The sequence below is a fragment of the Pseudophryne corroboree genome, chromosome 2 (genome assembly GCF_028390025.1).
Source record: "Pseudophryne corroboree isolate aPseCor3 chromosome 2, aPseCor3.hap2, whole genome shotgun sequence".
NCBI lineage: Eukaryota > Metazoa > Chordata > Amphibia > Anura > Myobatrachidae > Pseudophryne > Pseudophryne corroboree.
The window spans coordinates 705253068-705276875 of NC_086445.1; the positions used below are offsets into that span (position 1 = coordinate 705253068).

At 44.5% G+C, this 23808-nt stretch overlaps 1 protein-coding gene across 2 annotated transcripts in view; it reads right to left on the reverse strand.

Moving 5' to 3' along the window:
• Positions 1-4360: 4360 nt before the first annotated feature.
• Positions 4361-23808, reverse strand: part of CD34 (CD34 molecule) — a 122245-nt gene continuing 102797 nt past the window's right edge. For both annotated transcript variants that reach the window (XM_063955324.1, XM_063955323.1), the window contains exons 7-8: positions 13263-13424; positions 4361-7392 (exon numbers count right to left, since the gene is read on the reverse strand). In XM_063955324.1, the coding sequence (XP_063811394.1) occupies positions 7210-7392; positions 13263-13424 (345 nt within the window). In that variant the 3' untranslated portion in view covers positions 4361-7209. The remainder of the gene's footprint in view (positions 7393-13262; positions 13425-23808) is intronic.

The following is a 23808-nucleotide window of genomic DNA, read 5'->3' on the forward strand; positions in this document are numbered from 1 at the left end:
AATATCACCTGGTTGTATTCTGCCCAATTGAGGATTCGAGCTACTTCCCGCATTGCCATGCGGCTTCTCGTTCCTCCTTGTTTGTTGATGTATGCGACTGCCGTTGCGTTGTCTGACTGCACTTGGACAGTCTGAGAGCGAAGCATGTGTACTGCTTGTCGTAGTGCATTGTAAATTGCGCGAAGTTCCAGGACATTTATAGACAGCAATCTTTCGTGATCCGCCCAGAGACCTTGGAGCTGACAATTTTGAACTACAGCTCCCCAACCTCTGAGACTCGCGTCCGTCGTTAGAATTATCCAATTCCAGCCACCGAACAGTTTCCCTGCGGTTAAATTGTGTACCTTGAGCCACCAGAGTAGAGACACCCTTGCCCTTGGCGACAACCTCACCCTGTGGTGAATCTGCAGATGCGAGCCCGACCACTGTGCGAGCACATCCAGTTGAAATGGACGTGAGTGGAATCTTCCGAACTGAAGCTCTTCGAAAGCCGCCACCATTGTTCCTAAGAGGCGAATGCACAAATGTACTGAGACTGTGCGTGGCTTGAGCACTAATTGTACCAGATGGCGAATAATCTGTACTTTCTATTGTGGTAGGTAAATTCTTTGATTTACCGTATCGAGAATCATACCTAGGAATTGAAGGCGTTGAGACGGAATCAGATGTGATTTCTTGAAGTTGACAATCCAACCGTGGTAAACCAGTACATTGTACGTTAGCAGCGCATGTTGGAGAAGCATCTGTTGAGACGGGGCTTTGATGAGCAGATCGTCTAAATACGGAACTACCGTCACTCCCAGGGATCTGAGATGAGCTATCATCACAGACATCACTTTGGTGAATACCCGAGGCGCTGACGAAAGGCCAAACGGTAGAGCCTGAAACTGGTAATGGTTCTGGCGTATTGCAAACCGCAAGAATCTCTGATGAGGCTGCCAAATCGGAATGTGTAAGTACGCATCCTTGAGATCTAGCGCAATCATGAATTCCTTTGGCTCTAAACCCGCAATCACTGAGCGCAGAGATTCCATTTTGAATCTGTAGTAAGTTACGTACCGATTGAGACCCTTTAAGTTCAATATTGGCCTGACTGAGCCATCCGGCTTCGGTACCACCAACAGACTGGAATAATAACCCTGACCCTGTTGATGTACAGGGACCGGAATCAAAACTGCTGAATCCAGTAGGGACTGAATGGCAATTTGCAGAACCGCCCTCTTTTCGTCCGACAGAGGCAGTCCTGTCTTGAAAAACCGCAGTGGCGGAAGACAGTCGAACTCTATTTTGTAACCTCTTAACACTAAATTGCGGATCCACCCATCCGCGGATGTCTGGAACCACGCCAAATGGAACGTCTGAAGGCGTGCTCCCACAATCGGAGAACCGAGATGGGCTGGTAGCCCGTCATGCCACTGGCTTGTCGGTGACCTTAGCGTCCTGACGACTTGTGTTGGTTTGTTGGAAACCACGACCCCGTCTACCAGGCGTGGCTGTTCCTCTGCCACGTCCGCGAAAGGACTGAGGTCTAAAGGATTTGAACGCAGGTCCAGAGTACCTCCGTCTTGGTACCGGTGGAGACAATGGTAAGAAAACCGACTTTCCTCCCGTGGCCTCAGTAATCCATATGTCCAATTCAGGACCAAACAACTTCTTGCCACCGTAAGGTAACGCCTCTATACCCCTTTTGACCTCTGCCTCCGCTTGCCAAGAACGCAGCCAGAGTGCTCGTCGTGCCGTAACTAGCGACGACGAAAGGCGAGAAGTAAGCTGACAGACGTCAGTAGAAGCTGTACATAGATACTCCACAGCCTCACACATTTGATCAGCAAGAAGTATAAGGTGTTCGTCATGTAGGGCAGACTTGAGTTCTGTAATCCATACTATGAGCGCCTTAGTGACCCAGATGCCTACCAAGCCAGGTCTCAGCAGCACTCCTGCTGCTACATGCATGGACTTTAGCATAGTTTCTATTTTGCGATCTGAAGGGTCTTTAAGCGTAGTAGCAGCTGGCACTGGTATGGTTAATTTCTTTGTAAGTTTCGACACTGACGAATCAACTATTGGTGGATTCTCCCATGTACATGTCACAGAGTCTGGAAACGGGTAACTAGACTTAAATCTGCGAGGTATAGAAAACCGTTTATCTGGAGTCTGTCGTGTTTCTACTAACATCTTATTAAGAGACTCCGAAACAGGAAAACACATTGGAGTTCTCTGTCGTTTCGTAAATACGACCTGATCATTTGTCAGAGGCTCCTCAGTCTCTGTAAACTTCAGAGACTGACGCACCGCTCTGATGAGATTATCAATACCTGAGCTGTTAAAATCCTCACTATCTGACTCCACTTCGCCCTCCTCACCCTCATCTTGTGCCGTGAGGTCTGGCATGGAATCGTCAGAATGCAACATAGCAGAGACTGGTAAATCATAAGACATATGAAATTTATCCCGTCTACCCAAAATGGATTTGGAACTTTCGCAAGGCTGAGACGCCTCCGGTAGTTCTGGAGGTCTCACCCTAGACTCAGATCTTGCCGCTTCCCGCTCTTGTCGAGCGGCGGTCAATTCTGATTGCAACCCAGCCAGTATATTGGCTAGCATTTCCCATGGAGGGTCCGGGGATGAAACTGGCTTTAAAACCGAAGCAGAAATTGTATTCGTAACTGAATCCACAAAACATACTGTACATGTGGTAGATCCATCCGGTAACACACTGCTACAGACTTTACAGTGATGCTTTTTAATTTTTGCTGGTGCCTTACTCATTATGGAGACAGACAATACAATACACAAAAAACAGACACTTACACGACTCAGTAAAATAGTACGAAGGTGTCTCTATATATATATGTGGCCAAGTGCAGTACACGTGGCCAGTACTATGAAATGTGATCCCAAATTCCCACTAACACCCCTGCGCCTTCGGTGGAGTAGAGATGTAGTCATGGAACGTTCTGGAATCACAGCAGGAAGACACAGGAAGCATGGTTAAAATGGCCCCCATGCTTACACTTATAGTCACAGTACAGGTTACAAGCCTTTAAACTGACATCTGTATGAAAATCCTGTGTAATTAACCCTGCAGCCTAGCATACTGCTGTTGCTGCAGGTTATCCCCCCTCGTGCCGCTGATTGTACCTCTGCTTGCAGCCTGTAATGCCCCCCCCCCCCCGTATGCTCCGTTTGCGGAGGCAGCATGCGGGGCAGGCAGCGGGCAGCAAGCAGCGTTAGTGTGGGGCCGCCAGCGGGAGCCGGGTAGCGGGACGTGCTGAAGACAGAGAGCGGGGAGCGCCTGAAGCACTCTGAGCTGCGGCGGCGGCCGGAGCAGCGGCGGCGGGCGGACTGTTTAGCGGCCAGTAGTATGGTGCGCCAGCGGTCTATTAAAGAAACGTTGTCTCCACACAGCGGGGCGGCAGCGGGAGCTGACCGCCCCGACCAACATACCTTGACTCCTGCTTGTGGTGAGGCTCCGACGGGGCTTCTCTGCAAGCGCCGGCCAGCCTGTGTGCAGGATGTCTGTCTGGCTGTGAGGGTGCTCATTTAGTGAGGACCGACACGCCACAGCTGCTTGTAGCAGCTTGCACTATCCCTGACCCTGCCTTTTGGAAGGGGGAAAGGGATGTGTATGAAAAAGAAATATTAACTAAAAAAAATAAAAATATTCAAAAGAATTGTGGACCAAGCCACAGAACCTGTTGCTACGTCGAGCACAGAAAAAACACTGAGGTACGCTGGGATATGGAGGGGTGGAGTGTTCTAAATTTAAATATTCAGTGCCCTGTTTCCTGCGGAAGCCATCCATATCCCAAGAGTACTCCAGTGACCCCTAGTGGATGAAAAAGAAAATAACCCTCTCCTTTTCACTTCCTCTGTAATGTAGCACACATTTCTAGATTCCCGGTACTGCAGAATACACTCCTTGTAAGGCAATACACATGTAATAGAGCACACATCTCTGATAAATCAACACACTTCCTTGAGCACAAATCACCGGTAATTCATCACACATCTTGGGCACACAGCCACTCATGTAGCTATCAGTGTGCTGTAGCGCTGAATCCATTTTCTTGTAGCACAAATACTCCTTATTCTTCTCCCCAGTGTTTACACTACGGTGGGCGGAAAGTGATAATATTATAACTACTGTATGTTCTGCCCACATGGCCCGGCTTCAGGAAGTTTGTTGGACTCTTCAGGGAGTCAGGAATATCGACACTATTTTAGGGATTCTCCTGCAATTCAGGGAGTGCTGGAAAGTACTGCAGATATTGAGGCAATGTGTAAGCTACAAGTGAATTGATGAAAGTTGTTTTTACATTTCAGTTACAATAGTAAATAACAAAGTGCATAACAAGGGTTTCATAGATTTATCAATCTTTTTACTAAGAGAATAAAACTCATAATCTTACAATTACCAAGAAAAGCAATATCAAAAAGAATAATGTGGAACTGTATCTAGCTCACTTAGAGGACCACCAAACCTAAAATTCAAGATGCCATTCACTAGAGAGCTACTGGTGACATTGACATACTGTGCAGTCATACAGTGTGTGTGTGTGTGTAAATAAATATATATACACACACACACAAACATACACACAGATATATATATATATATATACGTGCCCCTGCTCATAGCTGTTGTGATGCGTTTGCACATATGCCCGCATCGCAGCAGCAACTACATGTGCCCAGCTATCGCACAATACATTTCCTATGGATCGTGCTGCATGGGCAAGCTAGTCGCGGCAGACCAGTCGCACCTGCGAATAGTCGTGAGTGCGATGGCGGAGAGCACATATATATATATATATATATATATATATACACCCACATGAGCGTGCATGCGCGCGTGCATGTGGGTATAAACATATGGTCCTATCAGAACTGATTAATATTTGGGCTGCATTATAATTCTGCGGCACCAGTCTTATGTAATCCTACTAAAGGACTGCTGAGCGCACATTAACACCATTGTTTCTTTAGTAGCCGAGAGGAGTAGTGCTGGAACATTGAAGCTTTGGGGACACGGTCAGTGCAGCCCTGTAGGTAAGTATAACTATGTACATTTTGTAACTTATCCCAAAACTAAGGGGGACATTTGATAAGAGCAAAGAAGTGGGCCAGTGGAGAAGTTGCCCATGGCAACCAATCAGCGGCTCTGTATCATTTTATAGTATGCAAATTATAGATGTTACTTCGGTGCTGATTGGTTGCCATGGGCAACTTCTCCACTGGCTCACTTCTCCGCTCTTATCACTGCTTAGTAAATGTCCCCCTAAATGTAGGATTTTTCTGTTCATATATAGTACAGTAAACATATGTATATATTCACGTGAAATACAGTTTCAGTGAAAGCACAGGACATTCGTATGAGCATTATTATGCCATGGTAGTGTGGGTTATAGAATAAGTCCAGTTTGCCTAAACATGACAGAACTGGGTCACTTATGACAGGCAGGCACATCTTCGTTCTACAGCTGCCAATACCTTTCATGTGCCGGTATTTTCATGTTTGTGACCAGCTCTGGAACCTAAGACGATTCCCCTTGTTAGGTGTACAATGGGCAGCTAGGAGTGTTCAGCTGGCATTACAAGCATAAAAGCGTGTCATGCCCTGGTGCAGAAGAAAGGCAACACGACATTCCTGAGGATGAAATAAACTAAACATGGAGGTCCCAGGACCCCAATTATTGCCTTTCTGTTCAGGTGCCATTTGGTTGCTACTTGGGAAATGCTGTTAAGCTGAGGTTGTAACAGAAAGTGCGCATCCAGGTACACAGCTACTACTATGGCACAGATGACTGCATGAGGCTTGGTATAGTTATCACAAGAGGGCTAGAGGTTTGCAGTGTGCGTCTCCTAAAAAATGTAAGTCAAATGTGATCCTGAATGCAAATGAATAATGTTCATAGCTTTGGTGGGTAATTAAGCACAAAACAAAATACAGTAAGTAGTTGAATAAGTAAGTGTGTTGTTGAACTAGGTGCTTGATTTCAGCACTTCCAAGTACTTAAGGTGTCTTTAATTCACCGGTGAGGTAGGCCACACTTAGAAACTGCTCTAAATAATATGCTTGTGGCAGTTATGCACGCTGGTATATAGAGATGTGGCATTGCATTGTGTTTGCCTGTCATATAAATGACCCTGAATTCAGATCTGATGGAAATGGGAATGCTATGGGATAGAATTCTTGCAGTACTGAATTTTATACTATGCTCATCTGTAGCACATGTACTGTAGAATAATATATCTATTTTCTTACTGTAATTAAAACAAGAATAGTAGCTTCACAAACTGTGCCTGAGGCAAAATGAATTAATTCAATGTGATTGAACCACACTTGTTGCAATTTTTGTCCTCATTTGTTAAAGAGAATTAATACAAAGCTATAATACAGTATGAATATTTCACAATTTGCCATTTTTTATATCGATCTCATTATAAGTCTAGTTGTACAGCACCTGTATTACCATGTGGCGACTTTATTAGCACATTAGCAGTAACTAGGCTATGATTCCTGGGGCACCCTTGGCACTGGTCAATCCACACTGATAGATGTGAAGTATCAGGGGCAGAACTATCGTGGGTGCAGGTGGTGTGGCTGCAATGCCAGGAGGCCCGTCTCCAAGTCCCGTATACACTCCACCCCACCCCAAGACCCTGGCTCTGCTCTGCAATGAGCAATGTTGCGGCCTTGTATGCCTCTCTGCTTTTCACAGCAGACCCACAGGGCTGGGGCGCTGCAGCGGATCACCGGGCCCGCCTCTAGATTTTGCTGTGGTTGGATGTTCTTGCACTTTCTGTGCATAACTACACAAATGCTGTGTGTACAGTGTGTGCATTTAGTATCTATACTTAGGTGTTTACTTGTTTGAAAGGCGTGAGATGATGGAGCAATACATGTTAGATATGTTTCCCCCATTTTTATGTACATTACCCAGATACTCACCATTAAAAGGTTTAATAATGTTTCCTAATGTTATACGTGAAAAGGAAACACAATCTGGTTTAAGAAAAATCATCTTTTAGTAATCCCACAATTGTTTTAAGCATGGGCTTACTCTCAGTGTTGCTGACTTTGGGATTGAAGTTTCTTGTTACCATGGGTCTATAAAGCAACAGTCATCAATTCTCATCAAATAATAAATGACTTGGTCTATATCGCCATCCAAAGCCTCCTCTTGGTTTAGCATTATACTCAGTTTATAGTTCAGTATCAGAAACAGTTTGCTTCTTTGTTGAGTGCCCATTGGTTGAAGCAGGAGTGACCACTTGACCTGTTCCATTCTCTCGGGTTCCAGTATTGGGTTTGTCCTGACCATAGGCAGATACAGACACCAGAGTGTTACCTTGGCTGTCTGTCTCAGTGTAATATGGATCTTCACCCTATACAGACAGATACAGCAAGCAGGGTTAGTGTGGAAGACATCTCATCCAATCAAATTACAACCATGCCATGCTTTTCACCATGTTTTTTTTTTTTTTTTAGAAATACTAGGTACTAGAATTAAAAACATTGCATTCAATGTATAGCACTGAGTTTTACACACCGTGACCGCATCATTCATGTACACAGAACACAATGGGCATTAAAGCAATGTGAAAAAAATTACAGTATTATACAATAAAAAGCACACTTTTAGGACTTGGGCATATTGGTGCTATTATAATGTATAAAATGTGCCTTAAAAAGTTGAAAGTCCATTACATAATAAACCTGTACAGTCACTATTTAACACTTCACCTCGCCTCACGTGAATTTCAGTGTTGCCTCTAGTGTTCACAAGCATTAAGTCACAGTCTAGTATAATGGAAATTAAGGGAAGTCATTAATTACACAATTCACAAGGAAGTTCTTTAGCGTATGATTTAAATGAGGACATTTTTTCATGCTATGCTGTATTCTATGGACAAAATACAAAAAATACTCCAGAATTTGCACTAGAAAGAAAGCAGCGCTATGGATAGGTCAGCTATTAGTTCAGACCTGGAATATCGTATCACAACAGAAAAGGTATCCCAGTGCGCTAATACATATAAAATTGTCAATTCAATATATGGTGGAATTTAAGTGGATCCACCTGACGAGGCCAATCATGTGTTCATCTTTAAAACTGAATCTCGGAAACGGCTGTTCATAACCTTCTTGAGATCCAAATCAGATATATGCCCCTGATGAAGTCAGTGAGACAAAACGTGTACGATTCATCAACTTGTGTCCATTGTGTCGTCGCAATTAAATCTCCACCTAGAGCTCACACCTTTGCTAAGGTGAGGGGAGATTTATACCATTTATTGTATTATGACATTTATGGATCTCTTTGAGATTTTAAATCTACATGCTATTTTATATTGTTGATCCAATAAAACAACATTGGTTGAAAAAATACTGATAATTTTCTTTTGGGTGATCTGTTTTGGTGAGAGGGATTTCTTTCTAGGGTGCTATGCATCACAGAATAAAACTCTGGTACAACTGAACACATGATTGGCCTCGTCAGGTGGATCCACATCAATTCCACCATATATTGAATTGACAATTTTATATGTATTAGCGCATTAGGATTCCTTTTCTGTTGTGATGCTGTATTCTATAACATTTATCTATGTGTGTACATCAATATACTAGTCAGCAGGGAGAAAGTCCGTCCTACGACGGCACTGCAAGTCATGAGGTTATGACATCACAGCAAGGGGGAAAGCTGCTGGGACCAGGATGCAGATACCATGGAACAGTGATGGTACCTCCTCAGGCCATGTATCTTGGGCATCTGCAAAGCCTACTCACCCCTAATTACGGCCCTAGAACTACACATATGATACATAGGGGCAGACGTATTAAGCCTGGAGAAGGGATAAAGAAGAGATAAGCGCAAGATGATAACGCACCAGCCAATCATTACGGATTTGAAATATGATAGGAGCTGATTGGATGATGCGTTATCACCTTCCACTTTATCACTGCTTTATCACTTCTCCAGGTTAAATACATCTGCCCCATAATTACAAACATTTTAACATAGTATTGAGGAACACATTGCGCATTCAGTGCATCACGTGTAAGAATGTGATGAATGATATTCTTCTCTGAAGACTTTGGACCACTAAAATGACACAGAGTGGAAGTATAGTAATCTCCGGAGGTTTGTTGACTATAGGGCCTGGTTATCAGGAATGATTGGCCAATACCCTTACATTCACAATTCTGGCACCAGCTCTACTCTCCTGAGTATACAGGGTCAGCACATGCTCAGTTGCACCCCATTTGTGATTCATGGTTCCAGAAATGAAAGCCCAAATGTGGCTTCACTGTGCCTGTTCTAGCTCCTGTACATGCTCAGAAGAGTACAGTGGGAGCAGGGCCGGCTCTACCATTAGGCAGCTTCACGCAGCTGTGATCCAGGGGGTGCCCCTGAGTCTTCCTATCACACAATTAAGGATATCTCTGACAGAGGCATCCTTGTTGAACCTAATGCAGTTGGTGGCTTTTCAACTCCTAAGATGCCACCTCCACAATTTCCCCTGAGTGGCTGTAATGTAGGTATTGGTGGGTTGGGGAGGGGTGGGTCAGCAGACTACAGTTTTGCCTAGGGTACTGAGAACCTTGCACCGGCAGTGAATAGGAGTATATAAGTGAAGGTGTGAGGACACGAATAGCCAGACCCAGCAATGGGGCTTTACACTCTGACATTACCCATTATGCCATATACTGCACTGTATGTTTAGCAGCTAATATGGCAGTATAATGTATTTACATTATACATAGCAGTGCTAATGATAAAAGTGTCCAAGTGCTTCTATGTGAAATGAAATATGTCTCCTGTATCTGATAGGAATCATCATTTGTACTTTTAAAACAGTCTTTCAAACAGCTCAGGGAAAATAACACAATTACTTTAAATACATATTTATGTACTATTACATTAATAGGTCAATTACAAAAAAACAGAAAGAATAATCATATGTGAGCATTGCATTTAAAACAAAGGGGGGATTTAATTGCCCACGAAATCCCATTTTTGCCATAAAAACGGGGCTCTTATTGTGAATCGCGAAAAGTCACTATTTAATTGTCCGTGAAAAATAACTGGTGATAATTCTCTAAAGGTTTAAAGCAAATTTCTTTTCACCACCTCCCGAGTAGGTGAAAAGTTGTGGAAAATCCGTGTTTTAAGGTAAAAATGTTGGGATTTGGTTCAGAACCCCTGGGACACCTCCCTTAATTACTAATACCCCTTTCACACTGCCAATGCCGGATCCCACCCGGGAATTGGAAACGGGTCCTTCCCGTGTGGGATTCGTCATAAGACGCTGTTGCTGGCTTCCCCAACCCGGCAATATGTCGAGCGGGTTGCCATAGCGACGGGGGGCAGAGCCGGCAGCGGGGGCGGCGCTAGGAGACAGCGACCAGGGAGCCCGTTTACGCTCCCATTGACCCGGTATTCAACCCGGGAATAACACTGCTTTATTCCCAGCTCGAATTGCCGGGTCAGGTGACCCGGGTTAATGGCTATGGTGATTTCACACCGCACGCTGACCCGTGTCGACCCGGCAATATGCCGGGTCGATACCGGGTTATTTGTGCGGTGTGGAAGGGGTATAATTAGGCAATTAGAAGTTTTTTTTTTTTTTTAAATTGGAAAGTATTTAGATGTCATTTTGGACTGCAAAATGATAGAAACTGGGGTACAAGGTGTTGGACAGGTGTATTGGGGTGCTTTATGAGTAGGACAAGTGTTTTAGGCTTGCAGTTGGGAGCTTTTTTCAAGTTCTTTAAAGTAGCTTAAAATGATCCAAATATACTTATACCCACTTTTATGTACACCTTATTTAATTTGAGCACTTTTTTTGCTGAAAAACATATGCATATAACAGCCATTTGGCACAATTTAAGATCCCTAAATACTTTTATTATGACCACTAATACACTTCTATACTGTTACCCAATATTATTTTGGCTTTTGAGGGGTTACAGATTTCCCCACTTGTCTTTCACCTATACTTTTCTCTGGTTTTGCCGGCAAGAATTATCGCACGAATCCTGGTTTTTGCACAATAGTATTTTGATGTTTTTGTGCCACTATATGTACAAAACGTTAGCCTGAAATAAATGACCATGCACAACTGAATTCCCCCCATAGTTTATTTGAAAAAAATTACAGGGATTTTTAAATTGCTCTGGCTTATTCTTCCTGTATATACAGTACTTGTTTCAAGGATAATTAATCCTAAACCTGCTCTATAAACTACCACAATTTCCAAAATAAAATCATGTCCTCATATTTCTTAGACTATAATCCTTGCCAATGGATTGTGTTTTGCAGAATCCCAGAGTCCTCACTATCCAGTGCTGGTGTGAGATCCATCTCATCCCAGTACTAGCTGGCTTTGTCAAGTGCATGTGGGAGTGGCTATCCCAGCTGCAAAAGACGGGGCCCTTTTTGATAAGCTGTATTGCCCATTGAAGGGGAAGTGGTCATGTTTTCTGGGGAAGAGGGCTGGGGACATGCTCCTCCTCGGAACACTAGGCTATTGGATGGGCCTGTATTCTTTTGTTACAACTGCCTACTCCCCTCGTGCACCTGACACGGTGGGTCATTCAGATCTGATCGCTGCGGTGTGTTTTCGCACAGCGAGCGATCAGATCCGAACTGCACATGCGTATATACCGCACTACGCCAACGCGCCGCACAGCTACAACGGGCTTCGCTGGTCATCGACAGGATGGTGCGAAGGATCCATTTGCACAGGTGTTCGCAAGGAGATTGACAGGAAGAGGCCGCTTATGGGTGGCAACTGACCGTTTTCAGGGAGTGTCCAGAAAAACGCAGGCAGTCTCAGGTGTTTTCAGGGAGGGTGTCTGACGTCAGCTCCGACCCTCATCAGCAGGATTCTATCGCACTGGAAGAGTAAGTCCTGAGCTGCGCAGAGACTGCACAAAATCAGTTTGTGCAGCTCAGCTACACATGCGTTCGCACACTTGCACAGCGAAAAAACACTCCCCCTGTAGGCGGCAACTATATGATCGCAGGACTGCAAAAATCACTGCCCAGCGATCAGATCTGAATGACCCCCACTATTCCAATGACTAGCTGGAAGTTGCAAAATAGACAAATATCCATGTATGGTTGCACTTACAGAAATTACACAGAACAGGAAAAAAAGTTTAATATAATCTCAGTGTTGTTTACTGGTTGTTTTTAATTCCTTAGTGTGCAGCAAGGAAGTAGTTCAATTATTTTAGGCCTTTGTTTGGATTAAATGACATTACCCAGCACTTAATCACAGATACTGTAAGTGGATGCTCATGTACAGCTAGGATTGTGTTGGAGCAGATAATGAATGCAGAATAACTGTAAACTCATACAGCATTTTTAATTAGAGCTAATTATAAAATTTAGTACTGTAGTCTACAGTACATAAATGCAAAATGTATTTATAATAAGTACTGTATGTTCACGTTAGACACCCCTCACCAGGTGCAAACAGGAAGGAGGTTAAATTATCAGACGCCTTCATGGTGAAACACACTGAAATTATCAGAAATTAAATTATCAGACACCTTCATGGTGAAACACACTGAAAACGCTGCGTCTGTCAAAATGCCCAGCATAGATAGTTCCAATGGACAAGCAATGTTATTGGCAGCTTCATATTAACCAGATCAGTGGTGTGCAAAAGTTGTCTGATGGGCATTGCCGCATTGCAAGTATATCAGTTGCAGCTGCAGGGGTTGCCTGGCAATGCTCACTCATCCAATGGGCTGGCCTCCTTTGCTTTTCACTTTGGGCAGCACTATGCTAATGCCAATCCTTGCACATGCTCAGAAGAATTAAGCAGGGGCCTCCTTGAGATAGTGGTGGAAATGCATGCCTTCATTACACAATTTTATTTTGCTTCTGCCCCTGATAGCACAAGTAACCCTGAAGATATTATGATTGACTGGGAATCAGGAAGCCATAAAAAAACATATTCGTTTACTGAAGAAGTCACAAACATGCTCGGTACTACTGATTGCCGAATACACTTGACAACCAATGATTCTGGTATTTGGTACCTTTTCCAGTCAATGTACTGTACTGTATGAAACTATATGGCATTGCAGGTTTCTGATGATTATGTACACAATTCCTGGTGTTTAAGATTCATTACTTTGGTTCTATGGTATCATAATGTTTGGGATGGCGAAGAGGATACACACAATCATTCCTTCCACTGACACATTAATGATCATTTTGCCAGCTATATAAACTAACCAGTCTCTGTCTGCCAGGACTCCAGCTTTCTCTGTTGGAAAGAAAGTAGCCAGCCAGAATAAAAGCAGCTAACAAAACGCCACAGGTGACCAGAGCAATAGTGACCTTCCGCCATGGTGTCACATATTCAGATACATATCCCCATTTCAACAGGATGGTTTCCTGCAAAACAAACGTAACATTGTTTTTGTAACATCTGATTAGTATGTGGATAGAGTATATATATTTTTGCAATCAGGATATCTTAAATATTCAAGGACAAACAGATAAGAAAAAAACACTACGCAAAACAAAAAAAAAAGGAAAAATACAGGTATATTGTGTAAATTTTGATCACAGATAAACAAATTAACCATACTAAACAGAGGCAGAACTAGAGGAGCTAGGGCTGGAAGCCTTTGGGCGTGGGCGGGGAACTGAAGGCAGGGAGCGCTGGCAGGGCTGTATTACCCATTAGGCTAACTAGCTGAGGCCTAGGGACCCACAAGCCTTCGAACCCCGCAAGAACTAGGTGTCCGTCAATTATTTTTTTATTACTGAGGCACTGTTACCTGCACCCTAGGGCTCCAATGGTTAAAGGCACTCTGCGTCATAGCAAGGCAGCTGAGGTTTGCTTTGAGACAAGGAAGAAAGGAGACAGAGGACCAATAGCGCACTAGCACTATTCCAAAACAGAAAAGAAACATGATTGTGCTGTGAGAACAAAGCTCAGCAGACTTTATGCAGACTTCTGCTTCCCAAACATCAGCTGTAGTCAATGGAAGATTGAAATGACAGAAGAGGCCCGAAATACCTGAAAGCCTTGGGGCCCAGCCATGGGTTAATATGGCCCCGGGCATAGCCATAGCTAGACATTGTAGCTTTATGTATCTAGTATGTGTAGTAAATGTCCCTCCAATGCTTTCCTTATATTATATCTTATTTTCACTCTCTTCCCCTCCCTGCAACTCATCACACCCAACCCTTATATAATAAAATTAATAATTTTCTCTCACCCCGATCCCTTACATAATATCTCTAATGATCTCTTACACCCCTCACCCGTTATATATTGTATATAATTATTCCCGACCTCACCTCTTATATATTTGATGATCTTCTCTCCTTCCCTCACTCTCTATATATTTAATGATTCCAATAATTTTATAATAAATGACTCCCTGTCACCTTCTACCTCTCCCCTGTCATCCGCTACCTGTCACCTCTACCTCTTAATCACCTACTGACTCCCCAGTCACCACCTCCCTCTCACCTTCTGCCTCTCCCAGTCATCCACTGCCTGCCTAATCACCCACCCTGCCCAAATACCCACTGCCTCTATTTACCACTCCCTGCCAACTGCTGCCACTTTTTAACACCCTCGGCCTGTCACCCATTGACTCCCCAGTCACCAACTGCCTCTCCATCACTCATGGCCTCTCCGGCTGTCACCCAATGATTCTCCCCAGTCACCCACTGCCTCTTTTCTTGGGACGAGGAAGGAGGGGCCAGAGCATACTTTTGTTTCTTGGCCAACCACTCGACAGATTTGCCACTGATACTAAAGAGATACAAATAATAACAAAATCCAAATAAGGGATTAATGCGGAAAGAACTGTAATTCTCCATATACTGAGGTTACTAAGCAGTTATCATGAGAAAAACTACACTATGAGTATTAGTCCAATATATTTGTGCCAATAGGATTTAATGAATCCTCTAGAGCTGGTATGTGAAATAAACAAAATTAATATTGACTTTTTAAAGACAATAGTTTTTGTAGTATATAAGATAACACATATCCACCCAACAGAATAGGTTAAGAAAACATGAAATTTTGTGCTTGGAGCCAATGCAAATTGCTAACAGATTTTCATGGGCTGGACATTACCGATACTTCTTATAATTCTTATGATGTAATCCATGTGCAGCATTATTCTTTGTGACTAGGTTACAGGATTCGTTTGCTGTTTGCACTAAAGCCAAAAAAGTTGGGTGGATCCATCAAATGTAAAAGTTATCAATCTAGTCCCAGTGAGCCTAATAAAATGAACTTTGTTTATAGATGGGATATGAATATGTGGTCGGCTGAAATATCTGCTACACTTTGCATGCTCTCAGATGTTAAAAGAACTTTTATAGCATCTGTCTTATTTTATAGCTGTGTTGAAAAGTGGATAAGAGCTTGGTCTAGGGAAGCATATGTTTCTCATTTACTGGTGTTGGAATATATATACACATCAAACTACTCTCAACAGGATTTCTTCCCGTAAATTCACTAAATCATTATTTCCCCTGTTCCTCAGTTTGATGACTTTACAAAGTTTTCATTCTACTATATGTAATGGGCAAGTATTGTAGCGATTACTACAATATAATAGTAGATACTTAGGTGCTGTTAGTACCAAAACTTGAACTATCCCTCTTTTGGAGGTATGGTCACACTTAACTGGCACTAACGTATGATCAGGAGTACATTTCCCTGACCAGGTCGTATCCCATACGTCAGAACCTCCGTGCTGCATCCCCCAGTTGTATGGAAGAAATCCGTTCTGCACAAGTGCAGAACAGACCTCCTCCTCCTGCAGCCCCCTGGGAATGATGTTGTGGTATGTGACCGCCAACATTACTCCCGTAAATTGCACCCCAGAATGCCATGTGAGCAGCACTCTTGGGTGCATGGATTGTAACTAACACAGAATCTATTTACTAAGCCTTGGATGGAGATAAAGTCGATGGAGATAAAGTACCAGCCAATCAGCTCCTACCTGTCTTGTTACAGGCCGTGTTTTAAAAATGACCGCTAGGAGCAGTGGTGCAAGTAGAAATATTTTCTTAGTGGTACTGAGTGCCGAAAAATGGGCGTGGTCACATGTTGTGAGGGGGCATGGCCACATGCTGCTAGTGGGAGTGGCCACACGACACTAGCGGTTTGGCCACATGACAGCCCCTTTTTTGGGGGGGAATCTGGAGTCAAGGCTAAAAATATATAGTAATGCCTCCAGTATAATAGAAATATATAGTGATACCTCCAGTATAATAGAAATATATAGTAATGCCCCCAATTTAATACCAATATATAGTAATGCCTCCATTATAACAGGAAAATACAGCCACTGTCGCACTCCCACTACCCCTGACAAAGTGGGAGGAGCCATCATGCTGCCAAGCACCATGGTCTTGTTGCTTTGTGGCACATTTTAATTGTGGTAATGGCAAAGTGTGTGGCAGGTGGTACTGCGTACCCGCTGCCAAATTCTTAAGGGTACTCCGTACCCGAGCATACCCGCATACTTGCACCGCTGGTTAGGAACTGGTTGGTTGGGACTTTATCCCCATCTAAGGCTCAGTAAATAGACCCCAGAGTTCCCCCACCAGCACAATTAAGCTGATCTCTGCATGTGCAAAGACTAGCTGCAGCTAATGATCAGTGCCCACCGACCCATGCTCCACTGAGCTCTGCAGTAAGGTGAGAGGGAGGGGCTATGATGGGGGAGTAATGGGGGGGGGCATCTTTTGCCACTGGGGTGGGTGGGGAGTTGGTGTGTGCTGACCACATGTTTTGGGGCTTCGGGATATATAGTGACACATAGGGAAGGGGGAGGACTTTGCCTCAGGGATCTATTAACAGTAGGAGGGTGGATAAAGTGGGGATTCTTTTGTCACTGTAGGGGCTATTTCTGCTGGGGGGAGGCAAGTATTTTACAATGGTGCCCAACCAGATTTTGAGGAAAAAATTGTCCATTAAATGGTTAAAGAGGACGCAATGAACATTTATTCTTGGAAATGTTCCAATATTGCATAAATATCTAAAATACAGTTCTCAATGGGGGTAATTCCAAGTTGATCGCAGCAGGAAATTTTTTAGCAGTTGGGCAAAACCATGTGCACTGCAGAGGGGGCAGATATAACATGTGCAGAGAGAGTTAGATTTGGGTGGGTTATTTTGTTTCTGTGCAGGGTAAATACTGGCTGCTTTATTTTTACACTGCAATTTAGATTGCAGATTGAACTCACCACACCCAAATCTCTCTCTCTCTGCACATGTTATATCTGCCTCCCCTGCAGTGCACATGGTTTTGCCCAACTGCTAAAAAATTTCCTGCTGTGATCAACTTGGAATTACCCCAATATCTGTTATGATTGTTTGAAAGTTATTAACAAAGTTGAGTATTTAAAATGCAAAAATATTACACAATTCAGTCACGTCATAATTATAGATTGTCAGTTTGTCTATTTGTTATTACTCAGTCTTGTTTTATTACTGCTTTGTTCCCAATTGTTAAACGCAACAAAATATGATGGCGCTATATAAGTAATGTAGTGCTCCAATGTTATTAATTGTGCTGTGCTAAAAATATCTGGTTTAAATTTCTACACATATTAGACCTCACTTTGGATTTATGTAACCTGTATCATAACAACTGACCTGCAACATTTTTATGGTTTTAAGAATAAAATTATATTCATGATGACTTTCTAACAATTACTGGAGCCCTAGCAATATGTTCTTCAATGTGTTTACCTATTTTCTCTGTTTATTTCATAATTATTGTAATTTTATCTAGTTTTAGGGAACACTATAAGAGCGAGAAATTGGTGTGTGTGTGTGTGTGTGTGTGTGTGTGTGTGTTTAAAAACTTCTTTATTTCAATTTATTTGTTTGTTTTAGACCAAGAACCCATTTCTTCTGCAGGGATGTCCTAGGGACCTACAGTAATTCTTGCTTTAGCAAGCGCGATTTTCTAGGCTATGGAACTGCTAATGTTAGCAAGTGAAGCTGCCGCTCAGGAATGAAAAGAGACGCCCACCGGAGTCATCGCAAACTCATTTGCAAATGCGTACACGTGCAGGCTATACGCAAGAATGAGGAACATTGACTTTAAGGGCAGACCTATGGCTATGCAGACTGGCTGTGGCAGTAGCCACGCTGGCGCCCTGTTCTCTACATACAATACATGAACACAGCTGAAGGCAGATATACGCCCTAAAAACGGCCTGAATTTTTGCCGCCACTCCTACATTAACCCCCAAATGTTCTCTTCCTGTCAATCACTCTGCATATAAAATGTCAGTGTGAGCACTAAGGTACCTTGACGTGGGCGCAGTGCGATTGCGGCACATGCGTAGTCTGCTGATTATCACTCCGTTGCAAAAAAAATTGGCATTATGTACAAACATGAATTAGGCCCTATATCCCACATATACTAGTACTACTGAGTGCTGTGCAGAAATCAAGCATTCAGAAATAAAACATAATTATTGCCGAGCATCCCAAAATACAGTATATAACATATAGGCCCATGGCCGTATTTTTGCATCAGGTGGTCATTAAGAATGTGATAACATTATGATTTCTTTTGTGTTATACACCCTATGTTCCCATATAACATATTCCTAACATTGGGGGTAATTCCAAGTTGATCGCAGCAGGATTTTTCTTAGCAGTTGGGCAAAACCATGTGCATTGCAGGGGAGGCAGATATAACATGTGCAGAGAGAGTTAGATTTGGGTGGGTTATTTTATTTCTGTGCAGGGTAAATAATGGCTGCTTTATTTTTACACTGCAAATTAGATTGCAGATTGAACACACCACACCCAAATCTAACTCTCTCTGCACATGTTAAATCTGCCTCCCCTGCAGTGCACATGGTTATGCCCAACTGCTAACAAAAATCCAGCTGCGATCAACTTGGAATTACCCCCATTGTTGAGTCTATTTAATAAGGCAAATATGAAGGAAGGATGACACATAGACCTCAATGACACTTTTGTGTGGCCTTTAGGGGAGTCAGACTATGAGTCAGAGCGGAGCAATATTGTGCAAGCCCAAAACCAATCCAGTGATAGCTGCCTCACCTCTATCCTGGTTATCTCAACTCACGCTCGTCTCCAAGATTTCTCCCACTCTGTCCCCTTCCTCATCTAGTCAGACATTAGACTAGCCATGTTAGTTTCAAATCAGCAATGGATTACCAACAAGGTGATATAGACCACCGTCTAAGGCCCAGCGGGAGTGACCCAGTGGTCCCACCTGCCACCTGTTTGTACCATGCATTAAAGTTAATTTTTATTTCTTCTTAAACTCCTGTGAATCCTGCAGACCAGCAGGCTTGCCCGTGAAGGGGGAGGCGGTGCAATCAGGGTCATTGTCGTGAACTAATTCAGTAATGGTTGATCTGTAGAGGCAGTGACAAAGGAGGACCCTGAGATGAGACTGTGAAATGAGACACGGCACAGTAGGGATGGCCATTGACCAATGATGGTTTGCAACAATCGATGTCTATAGCTGATGACAATAATTTTTTTCCCATCAATGGCACAGCATCAGTGTTGCACCATAAATAGCGGCCCCCGGTATTGATAAAAAAACAGTAATGGCCCGGGTCTGAGCATGCACAACTCTCAACCTTCAAGAGCTAAACCATCAATGTTTTCCCCTGATGGTTTAAAACCATCAACCTTCGATGGCCAGTCGTTGATTGCCCACAATACAGCTCAGAGGTCAGAGGAGCATGTGCTGAGCTTTGATTGGATGACCTCAGCATATACTGACTAGAGAAGCTCCTAATTGGTGTAACTCAGTAAATGCTGCTATGACACCTGGAACTGCGAGAAGGTATGTAATCTCTCAGCATGTCTCTATCTGCAAGTCTCATGCCTGTTTCCTCCATCCCCACAACTTCAGCCCTCTGCTCCTCTCTCCATCACAACGTTTCCTTCCTCTGCCCCCCCCCGCTACACAGAGGATCTGAAAAAATATGATAATGACACACATTAGTGGCACCATGGATCCTCTGGGCAGCAATATGGTTGCTCAGAGTGTCCGTCACAACTAAGACACTGGAGCCAGAACCACAGCGTACACAGATGCCGTCACTGGATTTAACACGCTCATGAAATGGTCGTGACACATCTGTATTTTAGTGGGAACCCATTTATTACCTCACACAAATGGTCATTGTATGTCAATCACTCCAGTCCTAATCCACACTATGGGCCTAATTCAGACCTGATCCCTGTTGTATGAAATCACACAGCGGCCTATTATCGATCGACTGCACATACATATGGATCGTAACGCATAGCAGCGATCAGGTCTGAATTAGGCCCATTATCTCTTGCCGCTCAGTGTTACTACATTTCCTGCCTGTGCTTCCCCACCTCACTACATCACCTTCCTGCCCCTTCCCCCACTCACTGCATTGCCTGACTGTGTCTCCCTCACTCTCACCTCATATACTACCTGAGTTCCCCTCCTCTCAATACATCTCCTGTATTTGTCTCCACCCTCTCAGTCCATTTCTTCAATGTACTGTACTTGCACCACTTGTTATATCTACTACATGTGTCTCCCAGCCTCTCAGTCCATCTCCTGAGTCTGTCTCCCCTCTCTCAGTACATCTCTGTGTCTCCCCCTTTCATTACATCTCCTGCCTGCTCACCCCCTCTGACTACATCTCCTGCCTGCGCACCCCCTCACGCTGCATCTCCTGCCCTCACCCCTCTCTCACTACATCTCCTGCCTGCGTACCCCATCTCACTACATCTCCTGCCGGTAACCACACTCTCTGTCACTGCAACTCCTGCCCTCACCCCCCTCTTACTACATCTTCTGCCTGCGCACCCCGTCTCACTACATCTCCTGCCGGGAACCACCTTCTCACTATATCTCCTGCCTGGGCACCCTGTCTCACTATATCTCCTGCCTGGGCACCCCGTCTCACTACATCTCCTGCCGGGAACCACACTTTCTGTTACTGCAACTCCTGCCCTCACCCCCTCTTACTACATCTTCTGCCTGAGCACCCCGTCTCACTACATCTCCTGCCGGGAACCACCCTCTCACTATATCTCCTGCCTGGGCACCCTGTCTCACTATATCTTCTGCCTGGGCACCCTGTCTCACTATATCTCCTGCCTGGGCACCCCGTCTCACTACATCTCCTGCCGGGAACCACCTTCTCACTACATCTCCTGCCGGGAACCACCTTCTCACTATATCTCCTGCCTGGGCACCCTGTCTCACTATATCTCCTGCCTGGGCACCCTGTCTCACTATATCTCCTGCCTGGGCACCCTGTCTCACTATATCTCCTGCCTGGGCACCCCATCTCACTACATCTGCTGCCGGGAACCACCTTCTCACTACATCTCCTGCCGGGAACCACCTTCTCACTATATCTCCTGCCTGGGCACCCTGTCTCACTACATCTCCTGCCTGCGTACCCCATCTCACTACATCTCCTGCCGGGAACCACACTCTCTGTTACTGCAACTCCTGCCCTCACCCCCTCTTACTACATCTTCTGCCTGCGCACCCCGTCTCACTACATCTCCTGCCGGGAACCACACTCTCTGTTACTGCAACTCCTGCCCTCACCCCCTCTTACTACATCTTCTGCCTGGGCACCCCGTCTCACTACATCTCCTGCCGGGAATCACCTTCTCACTATATCTCCTGCCTGGGCACCCTGTCTCACTATATCTCCTGCCTGGGCACCCTGTCCCACTATATCTCCTGCCTGGGCACCCCGTCTCACTACATCTCCTGCCGGGAACCACCTTCTCACTACATCTCCTGCCAGGAACCACCTTCTCACTATATCTCCTGCCTGGGCACCCTGTCTCACTATATCTCCTGCCTGGGCACCCTGTCTCACTATATCTCCTGCCTGGGAACCCCATCTCACTACATCTCCTGCCGGGAACCACCTTCTCACTACATCTCCTGCCGGGAACCACCTTCTCACTATATCTCCTGCCTGGGCACCCTGTCTCACTACATCTCCTGCCTGCGTACCCCATCTCACTACATCTCCTGCCGGTAACCACACTCTCTGTTACTGCAACTCCTGCCCTCACCCCATCTTACTACATCTTCTGCCTGGGCACTCCGTCTCACTACATCTCCTGCCGGGAACCACCTTCTCACTATATCTCCTGCCTGGGCACCCTGTCTCACTATATCTCCTGCGTGGGCACCCCGTCTCACTACATCTCCTGCCGGGAACCAACTTCTCACTATTTCTCCTGCCTGGGCACCCTGTCTCACTATATCTCCTGCCTGGGCACCCCGTCTCACTACATCTCCTGCCGGGAACCACCTTCTCACTACATCTCCTGCCGGGAACCACCTTCTCACTACATCTCCTGCTGGGAACCACCTTCTCACTATATCTCCTGCCTGGGCACCCTGTCTCACTATATCTCCTGCCTGGGCACCCCGTCTCACTACATCTCCTGCCGGGAACCACTTTCTCACTATATCTCCTGCCTGGGCACCCTGTCTCACTATATCTCCTGCCTGGGCACCCTGTCTCACTATATCTCCTGCCTGGGCACCCTGTCTCACTATATCTCCTGCCTGGGCACCCTGTCTCACTATATCTCCTGCCTGGGCACCCCGTCTCACTATATCTTCAGCCAATAACCACCCTCTCACTACATCTCCTGCCCCCTCTCACTACATCTCGTGTCCGTGATAATCCTCTCACTACATCACATACCTGTGTTTCCCACCTCACACTATATTTTCTGCTTGTGTCTCCCCCAACCCCCAGTCATTTTATTGTGGTATGTTGTTAGTAGATATGTCAGTTTACACTATATTGCACTTTTACCAAGTCACGTTACACTGTTACTATGTGTATTCCTTGTACAGTACTGCAGAAACTTTGTGGCTCCTTAAAAAAATAAAACTAATAATAATAATAATAATAATAATAATAATGATAATAATGATATAATTAATTAGCTGCATTCAGCTGCATGCTTTCAGTCACTTGTTTGTCCTATCTGATGTGCAGAACAGTAGATGGGATGATGGAACAACCCCCGATGTCGGCTGGCGGGAGTGCACAATTATGGGTACACAACAGACAATGGGATAAAATTACTAAGGTGTGAGTTTTTTTAGAACTGGTGATGTTGCTCATAGCAACCAATCAGATTCTACTTAACATTTATCTAGCTGCTTCTACAAGATAATAGATAGAATCTGATTGGTTGCTATGGGCAACATCACCAGTTCTAAAAAACTCCTACCTTAGTAATTTTACCCCAATGTGTTCGATATGTTGCTCCAATCTGCAGGATCGGACGACATATTGGCCCTCATTCCGAGTTGTTCGCTCGCAAGGCGATTTTAGCAGAGTTACACACGCTAAGCCGCCGCCTACTGGGAGTGAATCTTAGCTTCTTAAAATTGCGAACGATGTATTCGCAATATTGCGATTACAAACTACTTAGCAGTTTCTGAGTAGCTTCAACCTTACTCGGCATCTGCGATCAGTTCAGTGCTTGTCGTTCCTGGTTTGACGTTACAAACACACCCAGCGTTCGCCCAGACACTCCTCCGTTTCTCCAGCCACTCCCGCGTTTTTTCCGGAAACGGTAGCGTTTTTATCCACACGCCCATAAAACGCCGTGTTTCCGCCCAGTAACACCCATTTCCTGTCAATCACACTACGATCGCCGGATCGAAGAAAAAGCCGTGAGTAAAAATACTATCTTCATAGCAAAATTACTTGGCGCAGTCGCAGTGCGAACATTGCGCATGCGTAC